General features: G+C 42.0%; 1 protein-coding gene across 1 annotated transcript in view; it reads left to right on the top strand.

The window, feature by feature from the left end:
• Positions 1 to 19,303, top strand: part of LOC147217009 (dual specificity testis-specific protein kinase 2-like) — a 30,666-nt gene extending 11,363 nt beyond the window's left edge. The window contains exons 3-11 of the mRNA XM_086177004.1: positions 857 to 978; positions 1,468 to 1,516; positions 2,950 to 3,096; positions 11,493 to 11,575; positions 11,688 to 11,778; positions 12,384 to 12,467; positions 12,716 to 12,802; positions 12,987 to 13,080; positions 13,760 to 19,303. Coding sequence (XP_086033130.1) covers positions 857 to 978; positions 1,468 to 1,516; positions 2,950 to 3,096; positions 11,493 to 11,575; positions 11,688 to 11,778; positions 12,384 to 12,467; positions 12,716 to 12,802; positions 12,987 to 13,080; positions 13,760 to 14,916 — 1,914 coding nt within the window. The 3' untranslated portion in view covers positions 14,917 to 19,303. The remainder of the gene's footprint in view (positions 1 to 856; positions 979 to 1,467; positions 1,517 to 2,949; positions 3,097 to 11,492; positions 11,576 to 11,687; positions 11,779 to 12,383; positions 12,468 to 12,715; positions 12,803 to 12,986; positions 13,081 to 13,759) is intronic.
• Positions 19,304 to 23,625: the final 4,322 nt, after the last annotated feature.

Raw genomic sequence — 23,625 nt, 5'->3', positions numbered from 1 at the left:
CCCATGACCCTAACTCTAGGATAAGCAGACAATGGATGAATGGTCCATGGAGTACCCTGCCTCTTACCCAGCAGCAACTGTGATAGGTTCCAGCATCCTGCGAACCTAAGTGTAGGATAATGGAAGATAATGGATGGATGGAAGGAAAATTACCAGTAGGTTTTTACATGCTTGATATCCAAGTTTAAAAAAAGTAAAATCTTTTTTTTCCTCACAAGTTTTCAAGGTTATTTCTGTTTTTTTTTTTTTTTTTTTTTCTTCTGAAACATTGACTGTGTCTTGACATTTAATGGTATTTGAAGAATTCAATTTGATGCTCTGAAAAAATTATTCTTGCCACAGTTAGCTTACGTAGACCTAACCTACACTAGATTCCATGTCAAGCTAAAGTTTGTTTCAAGAAAGACATGCATTTTGGGGGCCACGTGGCGCATGAGGTAGAGCAATTGTCTTTGGAACCTAACATTTGCGTTTCAATTCCCAGCTCCTCCTATTGTGTTGTTGAGCAAGAAACTGAACCCCTAACTGCTCCCTTGCTGCTGGTGATGAGTTGATCGCAGAGAACGAATTTCCCCACAGGAATTAATAAAAGATAAATTACTATTAATTTCATTGTCAAATTTTCAGTGTATTTTCATTATACACAGACAACAACATCAGTGAAATTTGACCACTGCATTTAGCTCATCATGGATTAAATGTGAGCAGAAGGCAGCTATTGAACATCGACAGGGGCGCAGTTAAGGGTTCAGTGTGTTGTTCAACAACATTTCGAGAGTCCTAAAACAGCCCCACACCACCCTTTTAGTCCATGTTTGGTCATGAATCCATATCAGTTGTTCCTGTCCTTTTCCAGGTGCAGCATCGGATCACAGGTCAGGTGATGGCATTAAAGATGAACACATTGGCATGTAACAAAGCTAATATGCTACGAGAAGTGCAGCTCATGAACAGGCTCTGCCATCCCAACATCCTCCGGTAGGTAATTTGTTCAGGTATATTTCAAATAGTCTTTATGTCTACCTAAATGCTTTTATTACAACACATTGCATATCACTCACTCACGTCACTTTACTCCTGTCCGCGCATAGCAGTTTATCTATTTTCATCCTCCCACTGTTGTTGTCTGTCCTTTTTAATGTTTCTATTAATATTTATTGTTGTTGTTGTTTAATTTTTTTTGTTACCTGTCCTCTGCCCTATGATGCTGCGACACCCAAATTTCCCCTATGGGGATCAATAAAGTATTATCTCATCTTAACTGATCAACTATTTACTCAGGCTTTGTTGGTTTTTGACTCCCAAAATCAAAAAGAAATCTGTATGTTATGCATATATTATAAATGCTACAAATTTTTTCATCTGCCTCACGCTTCTTATTCAGATGTTCAAAGCTTGTGACTTGCACCTGCACTTTGTAGAATTTTCTTCATAATAATATAAATAGAACAATTTAACATGTTTCAGGTTCCTGGGGGTGTGTGTCCATGAGGGTCAGCTCCATGCTCTGACTGAGGTAAAGCCGTCACTCATCTCTACCATAATGTATTGAGGTTTTGTGAAATTTGTTTCCACCTTTTTAGGAGTTCATTTAATTGTTTTTTTTTTTCTCAAATCATATTCCTATTATTTCTTAAATGTTTGTTTTCTGATTGAAACATTTTTTGTTGAATCCCATCTGATCCTATGAGACATTTTTTGAAAGTTTACAAGGCTACATAGCTTTCAATAATAGCTTCACTTTTTCCTTGGCTGTTTATTTGTTGTTTGTTATTAAGTATTAATTAATTGAATAATCATTTTTTTTGCTTCTGCCTCTTCCCAGTACAATATACATCAAACAAACCACTATCACATTGCAAGTGTGATAAACAGCTATTGTTTCATCACATGCATGATACATGTGCTGCATGTCTTCTTTAGATTCAATTACACATATCATGCGTAATTTACCAAGACAGTGTAGCAACCAGTGATCTTGACTCAACAGTTGGATTTATTGACTAAACAGAAGATGCATTGTTTTTTATTTGATAATTTACCTGTATTCAAACCAAGGTATGGATGGAATGCTCAAACAAGGGTGTCCAAGCCAAGGATGCAGAAGCACACAACCCTAGGAATATTTGAAACCGTTAAATATTTCAAAAAGACATAACATGAAAGCAGAATGCAACGAAAAGTACATCTTTAATCACATTAGTGAAGTGCAGATGCTAAAGCAACAGAAAACCAGACAAATGCAGTCAACTTCCTTTTTTTCACATTATAGTCATTCAAAATTGAACAGATATCTATCGACAACATATCTGAATTTAATTTCAGGCAATTGGGGCTTTTATAATTTTTTTTTTTAAACTCTTGTTCCAATTGCAGTTGAATTGCAGTATCTTGTAAGTGTAGTCTGAAACGGTTTTGATTTTTGACTAGTAAGTAAGCAGGCAAACATTCAAAGGGGCCCTCAAAGATTAAACTCAGTCAGATTTTATGAATGTTCCTGTTCACTGGTCAGAACTGATACAAGTTACAGTAGTGTTTAAGCCTCTTGCTGCTTGTGCAAATTTTAGGTTGATTAGTACACAGTATCCACTGTTGCGACCCCTGACGGGAAAAGCCGAAAGAAGAAGAAGAAGAAGAAGAAGAAGGAGTACACAGTATCCAATGAGAGCAAACACTGGGTTGAAGGACCATTTCCAACACATAAGCAAAACCAAATAAAAGAGAGAACATACACGTTCTACCCTGAACTAGTTGCCAGGCAAATACAGTGCCACATGTACAACCACCTACAACCACTTATCTATGCATTCCCTCCTTCTGGCAGTTTAATCTTCAATTTAATCTACTGCGTATTTTTAAATGGGTGGTAGAAATCTTCAACTCAGAGAATACTCACGTAGGTACGCACTATCGGAAATGAATGAAATGTGTCCCACTCTTTGTCTTTAGTATATAAATGGTGGTAACTTGGAGCAACTGCTAGACAGTGATCTGTACCTGTCGTGGGGCGTGAGGATTGATCTTTCTCTGGACATCGCTAGAGGCCTGAAGTACTTACATAACAAGGGCATATTCCACAGGGACCTCACCTCCAAGGTACAGCACACTCAAGCCAACCTTGTGACATGTTATGACAAATGACCGTTACACCTTGTTTTGAGTGTTTTAAAAGTTGTGACTCATTGTATTATATTCAAACTATACAAATGATAAAATTCAAATTATATCCTCAAATTTATGAGTAATCCTGTTAATATTTATGCTCTAAATGTTGAACCAACATTTTTGGTCTGTCATAATCCAGTGGCCCTAGTTTGACCCATTGGCACATTTCTGGAGGTTTCTTTTATTGTTAATTTTTTGCATTGCATTATGATTCAGTAAGTTAGAGGGAATACTACTAGCCTCAAAGTGAAATCTGTGGGAGCAGAGGGGGACTAAAAAGAGGATGATAAACATCAATATGGCTATGTGAGAACATCCAGTTTCTGATATTTCTTTAGTTCTTTAGTATCTTGTATAACCCTAATATACAAATGAATCTGGCGATGATTTCAGTCTGTAAGATTCAATGAAAGTAAAAAACATAGCCTTAATGGTAAGTTTCTGGCATTTGTTTTGTGTGCAGTTGCAGTGTAATTGCTGAAGATCCATTGCTTTTGAGCATGTACGCAAAGATCTTGCTTTATAAGCATATTTTTATTATAATTTTTTCACTCATTCTCACTGTGTTTTCTTGATACGTTGTCTTAAAAGCAGATGGACTCATTGAGGTCACACATTTCTACAAAATATCTTACAATATGTTGTGTGATTTTCTATTACCACTCGATCACCTGGTGTGTAAATGTTGTGATACAGTAGAAAATGTTATATAGTCTTAACCTCTACTGATTTTTATCCCTTTGACATTGATAACATTTTTTACTGTAATACAGTACATCTTTCAGTAAGATGTAAGGTTCAATGGTAATTATCAAGATGTAAAAATTAAAACTTAAACTTGAACTTTTAAGAAATGTAAAACCCAGAAATGTGTGTAGAGATTCTTCCAGGTCATGGTGAACTCCTGTCAAAATCTTCTTGTTGTGGCAACTGGACTTGAATTTCTTCACTTGAAGACGTTTCACCCCTCATCCGAGAGACTTCTTCATTTCTAATGACCTGTGGGGAGTTTCCGAATAATACTGCCAAGGTTTTGAGCGGGTCTATGTTATTGTGGGTTGTAATGTAAGTGTAAGTGTTGATCAGCAGAAACTAGGTCTAGGAGGTTACCTAGACTGGAGTGTGAAAAGGTAAAGCTAAACAAAGAAGTAAAACCTGTTGGATTACATGAGCTGAGGCTCATGTGAAAGCTACCAAGGGGTGATTCTGGTGGTGAATCTTTCCTGGTTGTTTGACAAGTGCTGATGGGCCTGGTCTGTGTGTGCAATCTGTCTTGGTATTCATCCCAGTATGGAATTATTCTTTTGTGAAAGGTTGTGTCTTAGACACCCTCTTCTGTTCAGTGATGGTTTTTCTTTTATGACAAAGATGGCTTCTTTGACTTCTCTCTCGAACGATCTGTCTGCGCTGGCCAAAATACGGACATTGCTGTCTTCATAGGAATGACCCTTGTCCTTCATTGGTAGCTCTCCTGTGTTGGGCCATCTGTCCAGCAATCCGACTCAAGGTCTCAGCACCACTCTCCAGTGCCAAACCACCCCTGTCCAATCTGACACCTGATGTGAAGACAAGACTCTCCTCAGCCCAGGAGTGTGAGAGCATCAACATCCTTCTAGGTGACAAAGTTAGATGTACAGTAGTTCTGGATAAAAAGGATTGCCAGACAAAGATGGACAAACTCCTTGGAGACAACAATGTATGAAACCCTGAAATGGACCCGACCAACGCACACAAGAAGAAAATGGTCAGCTGTCTACAGCATCTAGAAAAGGATGCGGCCTTAGAAAAAACACTTTATTGTCGACTATACCCAGAAGAAACCATGCTTTACATTTATGAACTCCCGAAGATTAACAAGGTGAGCTTTTCATTCCTCTTTAATTCCCCTCCTTTCCAGAGCATACCTCCAGCTCTCTAGATTTTCCTCTACCTGTTGTCTGCTCTAACTACAGATCACAATGTCATCCGCAAACATCATGGTCCATGGGGATTCCTGTCTAACCTCATCTGTCAGCCTATCCATCACCATTGCGAACAAGAAGGGGCTCAGAGCTGATCCCTGATGGAGTCCCACCTCCACCTTGAAGTTCTCGGTTACCCCTACAGCACACCGTACCAGTGTCTCACAGCTAGCATACATGTCCTGCACCAGTCTAACATACTTTTCTGCCACTCCAGACTTCCTCATACAATACCAGAGCTCCTCTCTTGCCACCCTGTCATATGCCTTTTCTAGGTCTACAAAAACACAATGCAGCTCCCTCTTGCCTTCTCTGTACTTTTCTATTAGCATTCTCAACGCAAATACTGCATCCGTAGTACTCTTTCAAGGCATAAAGCCATACTGCTGTTCACAAATGCTGACTTCTGCTCTCAGTCTAGTTTCCACTACTCTTTCCCATAACTTCATTGTATGGCTCATCAACTTTATCCCTCTATAGTTGCCACAATTCTGCACATCCCCTTTATTCTTAAAAATAGGTACCATCACACTTTGTCTCCATTCTTCAGGCATCTTCTCACTCTCTAAGATCCTGTTGAATAATCTAGTCAGAAAATCTACCGCTGCCTCTCCTAGACACTTCAACACCTCCACAGGTATATCATCAGGGCCAACTGCTTTTCCACTCTTCATCCTCTTCAATGCCTTCCTTAGTTCACTTTTACTCATTTGTGCTACTTTGTGGTCTACAATAGTCCCCTCTTCTACCCTTGCCTCTCTTTCATTTTCCACATTCATCAGCTCTTCAAAGTACTCTTTCCATCTTCTCATCACTCTTCTAGCATCTGTCAATACATTTCCCTCTCTGTCCTTTATCACCCGGACCTTTTGTACATCCTTTCCATCTTTATCTCTCTGTTTCGCCAACCTGTATAGATCATTGTCACCCTCCTTACTATCCAACCGAGCATACAAGTCATCATAAGCCCTTTGTTTTGCCTTTGCTACCTCTATCTTTACCTTTCGCCGCATCTCCCTGAACTCCTGTCTGTTCTCTTCAGTCCTCTCAGTATCCCACTTCTTCTTCGCTAACCGCTTTCTCTGTATATACTCCTGCACTTCCTCATTCCACCACCAAGTCTCCTTATCTACTTTCCTTCCAGATGAAACACCAAGTACTCTTCTACCTGTCTCCCTGATAACACTAGCTGTTGTTGTCCAATCATCTGGAAGCTCACCCTGACCACCCAGAGCCTTTCTCAACTCCTCCCTGAAAACCATGCAACACTCCTCCCTTTTCAGCTGCCACCATTTTGTCCTCTGCTCTGCCTTTTTCCTCTTCATCTTCCTTGTTACCAGAGTCATTCTACAAACCACCATCCTATGCTGTCTGGCTACACTCTCACCTACAACTACTTTGCAGTCACTGATCTCTTTCAGGTTACCTCGTCTATACAAGATGTAGTCTACCTGCATGCTCCTACCTCCGCTCTTATAAGTTACCCTATGTTCCTGTTTTTTCTGGAAAAAGGTGTTCACTACAGCCATTTCCATCCTTTTTGCAGAATCTACCACCATCTGTCCCTCGGCATTCCTATCCTGGATACCAAATCTGCCCATCACTTCTTCATCCCCTCTATTGCCTTCACCAACATGTCCATTGAAGTCTGCACCAATTACCACCCTCTCATTTCTGGGAATATTCTGCATCACTTCAACTCATTCCAGAACTTCTCCTTCTCTTCAGCTTCACATCCCACCTACGGGGCATAGCCGCTAACAACATTGAGCATCACACCTTCAATTTCCAGTTTCAGACCCATAAGTCTATCTGACATTCTTTTCACCTCTAGGACATTCCTAACAAACTCCTCCTTCAAGATAACTCCTACTCCATTTCTCTTCTTGTCAGTACCATAAAAGTACAACTTAAAGCCTGGTCCTAAGCTTCTAGCCTTACTATCTTTCCAACTGGTCTCCTGGACACACAGTATATCCACCTTCCTTCTCTGCATCATGTCGACCAACTCTACCTTTTCCTGTCATAGTCCCGATATTCAGAGTCCCTACTTTCAGTCCCAGTCTCTTTCCTTTCTCCTCTCTCTCTGCTTCCGAACACACACTCCTCCTCTTCTTGTTGTTCTTGTTCTTCGACCCACAGTAGCCCAATTTCTACTGGTACCCCGGTAGGTCATCAGTACCAGTGGCGGTCGTTGTTAACCCGGTCCACGACCGATCTGGTATGATATAGTTATGGTTGACTCGCATGTTTGGTTTTGGCAAAAGTTTTACGCGGGATGCCCTTCCTGACGCAACCCTCTGCATTTATCCGGGCTTGGGACCGGCCCACAGAGACACTGCTCCGTGCCCCCCCAAGGCAGACTTGGAGAGACATAGGCCAGTGCCGCCCTGTGGCTGCATTCCAACAAACACTGTATACTAGTACATTTTAAACCCCCAACATCCTGACACAAAAACTGGTGCACCCCAAGGACATATCACCCAAGTAGAAAATAGAGAATGTGTTGTATGCTGTTCTTTGCTCTGAGGATTGTGTTGACTTCTACATTGTAGAGACTAAACAACCTCTGCACAAACGGATGTCCCTACACAAGAGAGCCACCACTTTAGCACAGGACTCTGCAGTCCACCTACTCCTGAAGGACAAGCGCCATTCGTTTGAAGACAGAAATGTCTGTATTTTGGCCATAGAAGACAGATCGTTCAAGAGAGGAGTCAAAGACGCAATCGTTGTCATAACAGAAAAAAAAAAATCTCTGAACAGAGGAGGGGGGGGGGGTCTCAAACAGGTAATCCCAGAAATGTTGCCCTTTTGTCCCAACCAACGACACCCCCATTAGCATAACAACCCCTTAGACCAGCGGTTGGGAACCTATGGTTCGCGAGCCATATATGGCTCTTCCGGTGATGGCGTATGGCTATCAGATAGCCAACTAGTTTATCCACGTCAACCCTCATAATTGAAAAGATGGCGAAAAGAAAAAAAAGACGATGATTAACGCGCACTCCGGGCTGTGTGGACAGAGGAATTTGCATTTGGATCTGTGCTATGGCTTTTATGGCTCTCCCAGTAAAAAAGGTTCCCGACCCCTGCCTTAGACCTAGTTTCTGCCCATTAACACTTATATTTACATTACAAGCCACCATAACCTAGACCCACCCAAAATCATGGCAGCTACAGTATATTTGGAAACTCCCCACAGGTCTTTAGAACTGAAGAAGCCTCTCGGATGACGGATGAAAAGTCTTCAAGTGAAGAAATTCAAATCCAGTTCTAATCTGGCTTCATGGTTTCACTTTGACATTGCAACACATCCAGTTGTTTGCGAACAACAGTACCAGTTTCCAAATAGTAAAAGCAAAGCAGTCTAATTAAGAAAAAAAAAGTTTTCCATGATATTCGAAAGGGCATGCTTATTTTCACAGGAAGACACAGCAGGTTGGAATGGGTGGAGAAAAATGTCAGGGGTACTATGTGATAGAAGACTGTCGGCCAGAATAAAAGGAAAGGTGTACAAGACAGTGGTGAGACCAGCGATGATGTTTGGACTAGAAACTGTTACAATGACCAAAAGACAGCAGGCAGAACTAGAGGTTGCAGAGATGAAGATGTTGAGGTTCTCTTTGGGAGTGACCAGGATGGATAGGATCAGGAATGAATCTATCAGAGGGACGGCACATGTTCGATGTTTTGGAGAGAAGGTCAGAAAAGCCAGACTGAGATGGTTCGGTCATGTACAGAGAAGAGATAGTGAATATATTGGTAGACGGATGCTGGAATTGGAGCTACCAGGCAAGAGGTCTCGAGGAAGACCAAAGAGAAGATTTATGGACGTAGTGAGAGAGGATATGAAGGTAGCTGGTGTGAGAGAGGAAGATACAGAGAATAGGGTTAGATGGAGAAAGTTGACTCGCTGTGGCGACCCCTAACGGGAAAAGCCAAAAGAAGAAGAAGAAGAAGAAGAAGAATGCAGAAAATCCCTTTGGTTTGAACCAAATATAACAATAGCATAATTATGTACTCTGACTAGACACAGACAGAATCTTGAACAGTTCAAGTTACGCCCTCCAAAGTTACTGCCAGAGACGTCTGACTAACTAACTCACTATACACTCAGGCTTACGCATCTATTCACTGTGCTGTTTTTTCCAATGTCTTTAAATTTACTGCGTTTCTTGTAATTTTTTGGGGAGATTTTTAGGTAATTCCTTCATTGGAGATGCTCTACTGATTTTACCACATTTCCTGTCTATTATTAGATGATAGAATGTTTATATTAAAGATCTGTTGTGTAGGACTAGGTGTTGATATCCCTCGATAAAAGCATACTTAAGGCACTGATGAGACTCTGTGGGGTTCAAGTGAGCGATGGCTTCCTTCGGGTTGCACGTGGGCGCCCTCCTTCATGGATGTTTCGCTGATTGGCCCACGGCACCTCCAGAAGGTTCAGCAGTGAACCCCAGCGTCCAAGGTGCACTCCCTAGATGTCATCGGCTCACTTAAAGGCCCAAGTTGGATCCTTTCTCTTCATCAACAGCCACTGGCTCCCCTTCTCAGTACCCCTGGAGAGCTCCTTGACTGCCTGTCTGTGGGCGTTTCCTCGTATTCCCATCTCCCTGAGTAGCCTAGATGTTGAAGTGCCTATGAAACCTCTGCAGCCTACTTCCACTGGATGTACCTTTGCTTTCCAGCCTTGTTACTGAGCATCTGCGGCGAGTTCAGCATATCTCAGCTTCTTCCACTGATGCTTTGCCTGTGACACAGCTTATGCGCGCCTTCCTGCTTACTCTTCCCGCTGAACTTCCTGGACCATCAGCTTGCATCTCTGGGCTGGATTGGCCTTGCTTCTGGCTTGTGTACTGGTCCCGAGCCCAAGACCACTCCTCCCCTCCTGAGCTCGGCCCACAATGTCCCTGTGTCTTAGTGCTGCCTTTGCCTGTTAAGTTGTAGCCAGCGGGGTCCTCCCAGTTGCCAGGATGGGGGGTGCTTGGGCCACAAATGGGTTGCTTGAGTCCACTAGCATCATCTCCAATCTGACTTTGGCGCACTTGTACTCCTTCGCCAGACTGGAAATGGGCGGGTGGAGCATCAACAATTTTCTTCGGGATAAATAAAGTTGTTCTTATTCTTATTCTTATTCTTATTCTTATTCTTATTCTTATTCTTATTCTTATTCTTATTCTTATTCTTATTCTTATTCTTATTCTTATTCTTATCCCTTTGCTACTGAGCCAATACTGCTGAGGCTCCTGGGAAGGCCAAGCCACTTCCTTGCATATGAGTTGACCAGTCTCTCCAGCTTTTCTGGAGAGACCTTTGAGAGCGGGACTTTATAGAGGGTTAGTGACCACAGGAGGCTTGGGAGTAGTTCGTACTGCATGCACCAGAGCTTCAGCTTGCCCAGAAGCAGGGTTCTGTCTATGTTCTCCAGGCCGCTGGCAACCTCCTTCCTGAGCTGCTCTATTTGCTCTTTATCCTTGAGGGAGGCATTATACCAACGACCTAGGCTCTTCACAGGCTTCTCAGACAGTTGGAATGGGTTCCTTGCCAATGTAGAGGTGGTCCAACAGCTTCCCCTTGACAGTGGAAATGCTTCTGGAGTTGAACGGATTGATCTTCATGCGAGCCAGCTTGATGTTTTCTTGGAGCTCTCCTAAGGGCCGTACTGTACAAGCCTTGGTCGTGGTGAGTATTGTGGTGAGATGGTGCAGCCGGCCATGACAGCTAGAGATGTGTACTCTGCTGTTGTCTCACAGAGCTGAATGTCCTGGAAGTAGGCCTTGACAAGGGTTGTAAGAGCTGGTGGGAGGCTGAAGTAGTCGAAGGCTGTCCATAGGAGTTTGTGAGGGACTGAGCCAAAGGCGTTCTTGAGATCCAGGAACATCACATGAAGATCTGTTCCCTCTTTCTTGGCAACCTGGATCTTATTCCAGATGACATCAGCACGCTCCACACATCCGGAGAAGCCTGAGATGCCTGCTTTCTGGATCGATGTGTCGATCGGGTTGTTTTTCTTCAGGAAGTCAACAAGTAATTTGATTACCGGTCGTTCCTTCTGGGATCAATAATCTGATTTTTAATTTGTTAATCTCTTGTCTTTGGAGGCGTTTTTACTGGGCTTAAGGATATTCCCGCATGGTTTTAGGTGATATTATGTTCATACTTTCTTAAAAACTTCAAAGGATTCCCTGCCAACCTCTATATTTATTTGGTTTTGAAATGATAAAATAATAGAAAATATTAGATGAAAAAGATATCAAAAATGGAAAATGTAAGTTTGTATTACAACTTCATGCATGCTCTTTGTTATCAGCACTTTAAAGTGCTCATAAATTAGTCTGACCTTGCTGTTTTTCTGTGCAGAACTGTCTCGTCAGATGTGAGAATGGCATGTTCACAGCTGTGGTGGGTGACTTTGGTTTGGCAGAGAAGATCCCTAATCACAGGTTTGTGGAGACAGTCTTTGTTATTCCATTTTCAAATATTAAGACACTTTTGAGACGTTCCTATTTAAGCTTAGTTAAACATAGCCGCCCTCATGGAATAATGTCTCTGCAGTGATAGTGTAGAGAGACAGCCTCTGGCCATCGTAGGCTCCCCCTACTGGATGGCACCTGAAGTTCTGAGAGGAGAGCTGTATGATGAGAAGGTAAACCTGCTTTACACTTTTTCACAAACGTTCTAAGGACATATCCAGTGTGGTAATTCAAGGGACTTGGTAACCTTTGCCAAGAGAAATCACAGTCATCTTAAATATAGAATTATGGCATGAAACCGCCGCTGCTGATATAGAGGATTTTGATGTAAGAGTACACACTGTATTTTTTCAACATGGATAACTCTTCCCAACAACTGCAAGCATTTTGCATATTGGTATTTCTCAGAATTGGATATACTCATATGTAACCAGTACTTTCTTGTATACTTTAGTCTTACAAGTGGAATTGATCATGTATTCAAAATACGTACTTACTAAAGGAGGAAATAATATTCATTGATACTGAACAGATTTACAATGTTTTACTCTCTTACTAGCTTAAAGGTTATTTCTGTGATTTCTGAAAAGTTTGAAATGTTAGATGAAAACCGCATTTAACTGCATTTTACTTCACCTCTCATTACTCACATAGGCCAATATGATAAGCATTAATTTTATTATCTGAGAAGAGATTTTCCACATCTATAAGTTGACATCCTTTAACATATTATATAAATGTTTAAAAAAAATCTCTTGACATTCTGTCCTCTCCTTAGGTGGATGTGTTCGCATATGGCATCATTCTGTGTGAAATAATTGCTCGGATTGAAGCGGATCCTGATTTCTTGCCCAGAACAGAGGTAGGGATATGCTTTAGGGATAGGTTCAATAGAGGAAGAAAATATTGGAAGGGAAAGAAGAGGGGAATGGCTTTATTTGGTCTTTTTTGTTGTGCTCATCAGTTATTTGCCGGGAAATTATTATTTTTTAAAAATTCCTTAAGCAAATGCAACAAGTATGTTTTTTTCCAAGGAAAAAACAAGTTTGTCTGTGTGTGTGTGTGTGTGTGTGTGTGTGTGTGTGTGTGTGTGTGTGTGTGTGTGTGTAGGACTTTGGTCTAGATGTGGAGGCATTTGAGAATATGGTTGGTGACTGTCCACCTGCATTCTTAAGCCTGGCAGTTACCTGCTGTAATGTAAGTAACATGTACAAAGACAAACTGACCATCAGCCTCAAGTTTCTCATTGGTGAAATGTCTGCAATGTCAGTTTCAATGATATATGGCAACATCATAGATGCTTACGTCTCTCTAAGCCAATGTGTCATCATGTTAGCATACTGCATTCTTAAATTTTGTTGCTGTTGTGTATTGTTCACAGATGAATGCAGAGAGGCGTCCTTCCTTCTCTGACATTGTCTTCACACTCGAGGGCATGGAAAGAGAGGAAGAGAGGGACAAGCCCATTACACTCGGTACAAGGATGTAAAATAAAGCGTGTTGTAAATGGATTAAGTTACATTGCAGATGTTCATCACACAATTCTTCTGACAAATGTTCCAGTTTTCATCACAACCAAAACATGCAATGTGATTCAGTATGATATTGAGTCAGTTAATGTACATGCAGTAAACTACATTTTGAATGCAAAATCAACAATTTAGTCCCAAGTAAAACAATTTTGTGCATGATGTGCAAGTTGAACATTTTTACTCAAACAATGTACCCAATCTTGAGCTTTTAAAACTCATACAGAAGTCCAGACATTATATCTTGAGGTTGGTTAGATTTAAAAAATAATTAAAGCAGACCATTTACCCAGTTTGCAAGTAACTGATTAAATTAAGATTAAGAAATTAAGTGGCCATCTGCTTATCATAGTTTTATATATTTATATTCTGGCATGTGTATCATTCTAAAATTGGAATAAAAATCCTCTTTGTGCTGGAGATCAACTACTTTTTTTCCCACTGTGTTTTTGTTGTGTATGCAACATGCTTTTTAAAATCACTCAATAGATATTCTGAAATATTAATTTTGAAAAGTGACCTTTAAAATGAGTTTGTATTTTTTTTTTCTCTAGTTGTTCTGTTCAAAGATAAGAAATGTGACACTTGCTTAACACAGCCCCTCTGCCATCTCATCTATTTCCAGAGCCAATGATGGTGGAGAGCAGCCCATACCGATGTCACTCCTCTCCCTGCCACCTCAGCGACCGCCAGCAGCGTCAGGGTTTGGCAAGGAGTCAGTCAGATATGTTGCCCCCTGTAACTCAGACACAAGCGCTGCTGGGCACACCTGTTCGAGTCAATCCCTTCTCTCTTAGACAGGACTTGAATGGGGGCAGATGTAAACTTCTAGACACACCCAGCAAGTCAGTCATCTCCCTTACCTTTACCCTCCCAGCACTCAGTGACCCTTGTGCCTCCCCCCACTCTCTCAGGGGAACAGCAGGGGTGCAGGCACTACCGAGAAGATGCCAGTCACTCCCCTGTACCCCAGAACTCAACCGTACTGTGGCATTGCTTAGTGACACAACGGAGGAGGAGATTACACATGGCAGGGAGTTGGTGGATGAAATTGTGGGGAATATTGAGGGCATGGAAGGGCAAAGCAGGGCAAAGGAAGAACAGTTGAAAGCCACAGTGAAGGAAGAGGAGAAGGCTGGAAAGTCTTTGGGGCTTCCTGTAGAACTAGAGATGGTATTTCTTGAACGATTGGATGAGGAAGAGGAGGGTCTTCCAGAACCTATGGACTGCACAAAATCTCCAGAACCAGGAGATGGAGTCCTGCAGCCCACAGTCGTCAGGCCATTTCTCACATCCTCCTCCTCCCTACGGACCAATTGCTGGCGACTTCCCATCTCCAATGGACCCCCCTCCTTGCCTCCTCTGCCACACCTGGACAACAACAACAGTAGAGCCCATGTGATAGGTCAGCAGCTGCAGGGGATTGGAGGGCGGTCAGCTAATGGTCACAGTGGAACCCAGGTCTTCTCAGATCCACCAGGCCCTTCTGAGCCTGATGAGGTAATATCTTGTCCAGGCTGTTGTTTGGTGGGTCTCAGCTTTCCCTCAGTGTGCCTCCGTGGTACACCAGCTATGCCTGCCCCCCGACGAAGGACTTCGTTACCTCGGCAGCGGCAGTACCGTAACCTTAATGGCACCATAACAGGTGGAAGCACTTCCTCACCAGCAGTGGCCACCACAGCAACCAAAGCTCTACTGTGTAACAGCAAAGATAGACTTGTGCTAGTAGGAGCATCTGTGCCATGTGAGCCTGGGAGACCCCTACCAGAGGCCCAAACGTAGGTGTCATGTACTGAGAAGATACTGAAAATTCAAATTTGACTCGTGAGATTCTGTTTTGTAGTGAACTATTAGAACATGTTAGGTTTGGTACACATAGGTTTGGTAGGCTAGAGATTAAGAGGGATCATTAGGTTTGAAGAACCAGAGAAGTTGATTAGAATCATCAACTGAGATTGGAGGATTTTTTCTTTGTATAACATTGATACTATCAAAAGGGTGCTGATTCAGAAAAGCAGCTAGACATCAAATTACTCATGCCAAATTTCAAGTTTGTCTGGTGAAACAATTTTAGGGTCTGCATCTATTAAAGCATGTTTTCCAAGAGCTAATATATCTGTTAAATTGTTATTTTTATTTGTTTTTTGGTGTTGAAAAATGTTAATCTTTCCTGCACCAAACACTGAGCTGTCATGACACAAGAACTTCCATATTAATTATTATGCTAGTATGAAAAAATGACACAGATTACCTCTTCTGAAACCACAATAAAGAGAAAAAGTTTGGGAAAGCAGAACCTTTTTATTTCTAATAACAGCCTTCAAATGACCCCCCCACAAATCCTACTTATAACACTGAAACGATAACTAGGTGTCAAACTCGACTTGCCAAATATTTTCCCTCAATACTAACTTTCCAGTCTTAACACTAAAAGGTCCCTTGCTAGATTGTGAAGAACAGCTTTGAAAAAACCTTTGGTGGAATCAGGCCCTCAAGGAGTCCAATGATTTTTCTTCTTTATTACTTCATGATTGCTTTTGCAATTTTATCCATTTTAGAAATAGAAAGTAGAGCACAAACATATTCATCATATGGTTGTCCTGCCAAAATCTTTATTTTTTTGTATTTGTATAAAAAAAGCACTACCACCTACAAAAACACACAAAACAATAACCATGAACAAAAAAAACAGAAAAAAAAAAAAAAATTCTTTCATGTAGTGCCATTTATGAAATGGGTTTCAGCTCTATAGATCCCTCTCATTATGCCAGTGTAAGGAGTTTCTTTTGAGGTGCTCAATGTGCCAAAAAATACTTGTCTCTGTCTTTCAGTACTGATGGAATAAAAAAGTAACTCTTCATAATTTAGATCTCCACAGAGCACTAGCTTGGTTTGGGGAACTATTTTCCTGCTATCAAACCCCAAAAGAACTACATAAAGTAGATCAAGGCAGATTAAAAATTTATAAGTTAGCAGTTTAATGTACAATTAATGTTAAGGTAAGAAATTTAAAACAAAAATGCAAGCAGCTTTTTTTTCATTGGTAGCAGACTGACTCCTACGACTCAGCTGGTTGTTCCCAGACAGACTGGATATGTTGTACTGTCCCCGCGCATTGAGGGTCAACCATGGAACTTCCTGACAGATGGTCATGGCCACAAGACCTCCAAGGGGAGGCACACAAGAGGGATTCTACATAGATGCCTGATCCAGCTCCTCTTTTTGATACGAAAGAGCAGAGGCCCTATTATAAACTACCCTCTAGATTTTTGCATTCCTCATCTTACATGAGGACTAGATGGGGCCATCTTAGATAAGGACTAAACTCAGGAGCCTAGAAGAGGACACTACTTTTTAGCACCATGTATCTGAGACCTTTTGTACTTTTCCAACCCAAATGGGGCAATCCTCCAGAGGGAAAAACCATGCCCTCCGACTTTGTCATATGGTGATGAGGCACAAGCCACAGGCCCCTGCACTGCACACCCTTCTCACTGCCTGACTGCCCTAGAGACTCTGCCCACATTCATTACAACTACAATCAGTGAAGAGGAGCAGAGCACTACAACCACTGGAAGCAATTAGTCCAAAGAATGCAGACACAGTTCTCCCAGCATTATGTACAGCCTGGGTGGCTGATAACAAGAGCCCCAGTACCCCAAACTTCTATAGCATCTTCCATAGTACAATTCACGGGATGCATTTGTATACCCTCTCCAAGTCCACCATGCATGTATTTCCTATAACTGAGGTGAAAAGGTGCACCAGCCAAGAAAGCCCAACCTTGTCCAATACCATCAGCATCTCTAGAAAAATCACATCAACACCTGATGCCTTGCCCCCACTGTGGAGTTTATTGACTACCTCAGTTATCTTAATCAGAGATATAGATAAAGGCTTGCCAGCTCTGCCTCTGTCACGCATGACACTCAGATTTAGAAATTCCTCAAATTCCTTTTTTCCAAATGCCCAGTTATGTCCCCAGTCTAGGTCTCCTCCCCCCACTGCAACAACTTAGGTCACATCCTGTTTCCCTTTCCTTAATTCTCAGTTTACCCAGTGGTCTTTCCATATGGTTTCTCCTACGAATGAATCATGCCTCAGTCTGCAGATGGTGAATCAGTGGCAGTGGCAGTGGCTCCACAGTGCATGTTGTTTCCCCTGGCCTGACCACAAGACTAAGTCAGGGAAGGCAGCCTTGGCTCCACGAGGATGTACAGGTCATCTGAGCTTGAGGTTACTTTTTACTTGGGGTTGTAGATCCTCAAGATACCTGTAAGTAATTCATATTATTGACTATTGCCTTGGGCCACTTTGACGGGGACTAATGGCCCTGACACTACAGGTCACAAGAACACACAAATCCCTGTATCAAAATGAGGTGAGATACTCAGCTTGACAAAAAATAAATTAAAAAAGGAAATAATGTTCCAGTAAGTGAGCAGCTTGTACATTATAAAATGAAATGGTTTTGGAGTAATTATAAGTCCTCACCAATCATAATAAAAAAATCCATTAATCCATTAATAGATCGGATTATCTGGAAAATGGTCAACCAAGCAAGGGTAGGACCACCAGTCTACAGTAGATAGTCTCAGCCATATGAACTCCTGCAGCTACGTTGGGATAAAGGAGTACATGAATGTAATCATGCTCATGTCTTACAATGCAAATTAAAACACAAACTCTTCACGTTTCAAATTCAAGTCAATGCGTATGTTTGTTCATATTTGGTGGTGGCTTCTTATGTTTGAAATTCACTGTATTCTAGTAAAGTCACAAATTAATTGCTTGTATTATAATTTCTGACAGAAATTATAGCAAATGCTTCAAAGAGGCTGGCCTGGAATGATTACATAATGTGTTTGTTACATCTGTTGTGGGGGGGGGGTGACAAATGATAAAACAAACAAAAATGGTTGTTAATGTTCCACATGGAATTAATGTGTTTAGCTCTGCCCAAGGCTCTCTAGTTCCATTTATTTACTCTTAGCTACAGAGGCAATATTTAACAAAGATGACTCTTTCAGCATTTTCATTGCAAATGTGTGTGTGAAAGAGCAAACGAGTGAGAGAATGAGCGAGAGAGAGAATAATACTGATGCTTTGGCTCATTATGTAAATTTTTGCACTTGTGTTTTGAGCACTATGCAGTGAAACACCATGCTTTTACTAGATGGTACTTTTTATAAATTATTGCTACTTCTGTTGGTGTGTGGGTGCGGGTGCAGGTGTGGATGTGGGCGTGGGTGCAGGTGCGGATGTGTACAGCTATCTGGAGAACGGGTTTCAATCCATCAAAGTCAAGACATTTAGTTCGAGAAGTGAATTTGTGCTTGATAGGACAACTTTAAGAAAGCAAGCAAAAACACAATTTCTTCAGGGGGTTTGCACTCTGATCAAATTCACAGCAGGAAGTTGCTCGGTCAAAAAAGTGATGACAAAGGTCATCTCCACCAGGGCATTGAGCTGCCTGCAGTATTTCTTCTCTTATCTGCTGGCCTAGGGAGTCAAATTGAAATTCCCCTACCACAAACTTATCTCTCTAACCAGTTTCCTAAAACTGGAGCTTATATTTCAAAATATATTTTTAATAATCAGGCAAGATTTGCATGGTGATTCAGGAAACATACACATGGCCCACTGCAAGTTTCAAATGATATATTCTTGGTATGTTAAAAGTGAGATGTGTGTCAAATTACTAGTTAAAGAAAATATTTCTATAGAAGTCCCGCTCATACATTGTATTCCAGACAAAATTGGTAAAAATCCATACAAAATCACACAGCAAGATTATGTTTGATATATTATTCACTAAATTGGGATATAAAGTTTTCAATAAATCTTAATGCAATTGATATTTCACCTGCAGTATAATCTTTTCAGTGTGAGGTAAAGATGATGAACTTCCCCACTATCATTGCCATAAAAATGTTTGTGCACCTTCAAAACTTCAAGGTACATGTGTATTATGCGTGAGTGTGATCGATGATAGCTGCGCATCTGAGTTTTTGCGTGTGTTTGAATTGTAATGATACTGTTTTGGCATGTGAAGCAGGTCCAAATATTGCTTTTTCACACACTGTGTGTGTGTATGTGTTTTGAAGGGAGGTTAAAATGATAATTGATTGTTTTACATGACAATGTTTTCTGTACAGTTAGAAAACTGGGTGCAATAAACAAATATGCTTGTATATAAATGTGTGTTTCCCTGTCATAATTTAGTCAATAGTAAACGTAATAAATCAAATTCTTCCTCCTATTATTTAATAATTGCTGAGTTGTCACTGACCTGCATCTTCACCTACATAAGTATATTTTAAGAAATGTATATTTTCAGACACCCATTGATGCTTGAGTGGGGGCTGTGGTGGTTAGCACTCTGACCTCAGAAAAACACCTCATTCTATTACAATTTTTTGAAGATGAAATTATTAGAATTCACATTGCTTAGAAGCATTGCATTACTGAAAGTGGAAGGGAAGTTGTTCTTAGTTCTTGCAAGGACAATGACCAACTTCTTGAACAACAATGGGTACATCGACACAAGTTACCAGAAGGAGGGATTCCAGGGTTCTCGGGATGTATTGGACACTGAGCCATGACCAGGGAACAGATCCAGCAAGCCAAAAGGGAGCGGAGTGACCTCCATGTGGTGTGGCTGGACTTGACTCGTGCGTACAGATCTGTACCACACAAACTGATTGACCTCGCACTGGAATTTTTTCATGTCCCAACGGCTGTCAGCACCATCATAGCCAAGTAATTAAGCAACTTTTACATGTGCTTCGCCCTTGAAAGCTGTACAACAGGATGGCAACTACTGGAAGTTGGAATTGCAATTGGCTGCGCAATTTCACCAATACTCTTTTTGGCTGCCTTCACATTCTTCACAGAGCAAGACAAGTAGTTGGGGGGCGTGAGACTACCATCTGGGGACAGGCTTCCCACTGAGAAGTTATATGAAATACTTGACGAGCATTCTATGGACAGCCCCATATACAGCAAGGTACACTCCTCAAGCGCCTAGATGAGCTCAATCAATGGGCAAGAATGAAAATGAAGCCGGCCAAGTCCCCGAGCCTTCAATCAAAAGAGGAGTGAGGGTCAATAGGACAGTGTTCATGGCAGGTGGTGAGAAGATCCCCCTGCTGTAAGAGCAGCTTATTAAGAAGCCCAAGGAGAGAGTACACCGCTGACCTCTCTGACAGACAAATGGGCAGGCAGGAGGAGGAGTTGGGTGCAGGGGCTTTTTAGGCCGGTCAGTGATCCAGCTACTCCGTACTTCAGGAACAATGGGGGCAAGGCTGCAGCGATCTTTCAAAGAGCTAGCAGAGGACATGGAGAAAGTAAGTTGTGGGTACGGAGGAAGGATAGCAGATGGGGTCAAACACCCCAGTAGGGTCAGGTGCAGCAAGTGGAGGGGAGACGTCCCTGAGAAGCCAATCCCCCACCTGGGGATGTACTGGCTGGGGGGCAAAACATCAATAAAAGGTGGCACCAGCTGACGACCTCGCATCTGACCCAAAGTGGAGGTTATACCATCTTTAACCTGCATACAGTACAGAGAAGCAAGCATATTCAGAAATGCGTTATATTTGTCAAGACTCATTAGCTGTATATCACATCCTCTATTATGTACTGTATTTTTCTTTCATATTAAGCCATAAATCACACAACATTTGTTACCATTATTTGACTTCAGAGCTTGGAGTACAAGGATATGCCATCCAAGAATATACAGTTAATATATAATATACTGAATTCTTCTTCCTCTCCTTTCAGCTTTTCCCCTTCACGGCGCCAGAGCAAATCAACATTCTCCATCTAACCCTATTCTCTGTATCCTCCTATCTCACAGCAACTACCTTCATATCTTCTCTCACGGCATCCATAAATTTTCTCTTTGGTCCTCCTCGAGACCTCCTGCCTGGCAGATCAAATTCCAGCATCCGTCTACCAATATATTCACTATCCCTCCTCTGTACATGACCGCACCATCTCAGTCTGGCTTCTCTGACCTTCTCTCCAAAACATCTAACTTACTGTTCCTCTGATAGACTCGTTCCTAATCCTATCCATCCTGGTCACTCCCAAAGAGAACTTTAGCATCTTCATCACTGCGACCTCTAGTTCTGCCTGCTGTCTTTTCATCATTGTAATAGTTTCTTGGCCATACAGCATCGCTGGTCTCATCACTGTCTTGTACACCTTTCCTTTCATTCTGGCTGATAGTCTTCTATCACATAGTACCCCTGACACTTTTCTCCACCCATTCCAACCTGCTTGAACCCGTCTCTTCACCTCTTTTCCACACTCTCCAATGCTCTGGAATGTTGACCCCAAGTACCTGGAATCCTCCAACTTCTTGATCTCCACTCCCTGTAGCCTCACCGTTCCACTTGAGTTCCTCTCATTTACACACATATATTCTGTCTTACTGCAACTAACTTTCATTCCTCTCCTTTCCAGCGCAAACCCCCAACTCTCTAGATTTTCCTCAACCTGTTTTCTGCTCTCACTACAGATCACAATGTCATCCGCAAACATCATGGTCCATGGAGATTCCTGTCTAACCTCATCTGTCAGCCTGTCCATCACCACTGCAAACAAGAAGGGACTCAGAGCTGATCCCTGATTGAGTCCCACCTTCACCTTGAACTTCTCTGTTCAAGGCAGTACCACAGCACATCACACCACTGTCTCACAGCTAGCATACATGTCCTGCAGCAGTCTAACATACTTCTCTGCCACTCCAGATTTCCTTATACAATACCAGAGCTCCTCTCTTGGCACACTGTCAAAGGTTTTTTAAGGTCTACAAAAGCACAATGCAGCTCCCTCTGGCCTTCTCTGTCCTTCTCTATTAGCATTCTCAAAGCAAATACTGAATCCACAGTACTCGTTCAAGCCATACTGCTGTTCACAAATGCTGACTTCTGCTCTCTGTCTAGTTTCCACTACTATTTCCCATAACTTCATTGTATGGCTCATCAGCTTTATCCCGCTTTTGTTTCCGCAATCCTGCACACTTCATCTCTCCGTTTCGCCAATCTGTATAGATCACTCTCTCCCTCCTTACTGTCCAACCAAGCATACAGGTCATCGTACGCCCTTTGTTTTGCCTTTGCTACCTCTATCTTTACCTCAAGTTGTATCTCCCTTTACTCCTGTCTGTTCTCATCAGTCCTCTCAGTGTCCCACATCTTCTTTGCTAACCACCTTCTCTGTATATAATCCTGCATCTCCTCATTCCACCACCAAGTCTCCTTATCTACTTTCCTTCCAGATGATATACCAAGTACTCTCCTGCCTGTGTCCTGATAACACTAGCTTTTGTTGTCTAATCATCTGGAAGCTCACCCTGACCACCCAGAGTCTTTCTCAACCCCTCTCTGAAAACTATACAACACTCCCCCTTTTCAGCTGCCACCACTTTGTCCTCTGCTCTGCCTTGCTCTGCTCTGCCTTTGTCCTCTTGATCTTCCTTGTCACCAGAGTCATCCTACAAACCACCATCCCATGCTGTCTGGCTACACTCTCACCTACAACTACTTTGCAGTCACTGATCTCTTTCAGGTTACCTCGTCTATACAAGGTGTAGTCCACTTGCGTGCTCCTACCCCTGCTCTTACAAGTTACCCAATGTTCCTGTCTTTTCTGGAAAAATGTGTTCACTACAGCAACTTCCGTCCTTTTTGTAAAATCTACCACCACCTGTCCCTATGTGTTCCTATCCTGTATACCAAATCTGCCCATCATCCCCTCCATTGCCTGCACCATCATGCCCATTGAAGTCTGCACCAATTTATCACTCTCTCACCCCTGGGGATATTCTGCGTCACTCCATCTATCTCATTCCAGAACTTCTTCTCCTCAAACTCACATTCCACCTGCGGGGCATAGCCACTAACAGCATTGAGCAACACATGTTCAAGTTCCAGTTTCATACATATAAGTCTATCTGACATTCTTTTCACCTCCAGAACATTCCTAACAAACTCCTCCTTCAAGATAACTCACACTCCATTTTTTTCTTGTCAGTCCCATGATAGTACAACTTAAAGCCTGCTCCTAAGCTTCTAGCCTTACTACCTTTCCACCTGGTCTCATGTACATACAGTATATCCACTTTCCTTCTCTACATCATGTCGACCAACTCCACTTTTCCTGTCATAGTCCCAATTTTCAAAGTCCCCACTCTCAGTCCCAGACTCCTGCCTTTCCTCTTCTCTCTTTGTCTCCGAACACATACTCCTCTCCTTCTTTGACCTACAGCAGCCCAGTTTCCACTGGTTCCTGTTTATGTAATTGTTACTAAGGGCGGTCAAAGTTAACCCGGGCCTCGACCGATCCGGTATGATCTGGTTATTATGGCTGATTTGTTTGGTTTTTGCAAAAGTTTTACGCCAGATGCCCTTCCTGACGCAACCCTCTAAATTTATCTGTGCTTGGGAACAGCTCAGGAAGACAGTGGGACGGTGCCTCCCC

The sequence above is a fragment of the Fistularia commersonii genome, chromosome 29, assembly GCF_037954325.1.
Source record: "Fistularia commersonii isolate RoL2024-O1a breed Wild chromosome 29, RoL_Fcom_v1.0, whole genome shotgun sequence".
NCBI classification, from domain to species: domain Eukaryota; kingdom Metazoa; phylum Chordata; class Actinopteri; order Syngnathiformes; family Fistulariidae; genus Fistularia; species Fistularia commersonii.
The sequence above is the reverse complement of the archived record's forward strand: the minus strand, read 5'-3'. Positions and strand labels throughout refer to the sequence as shown.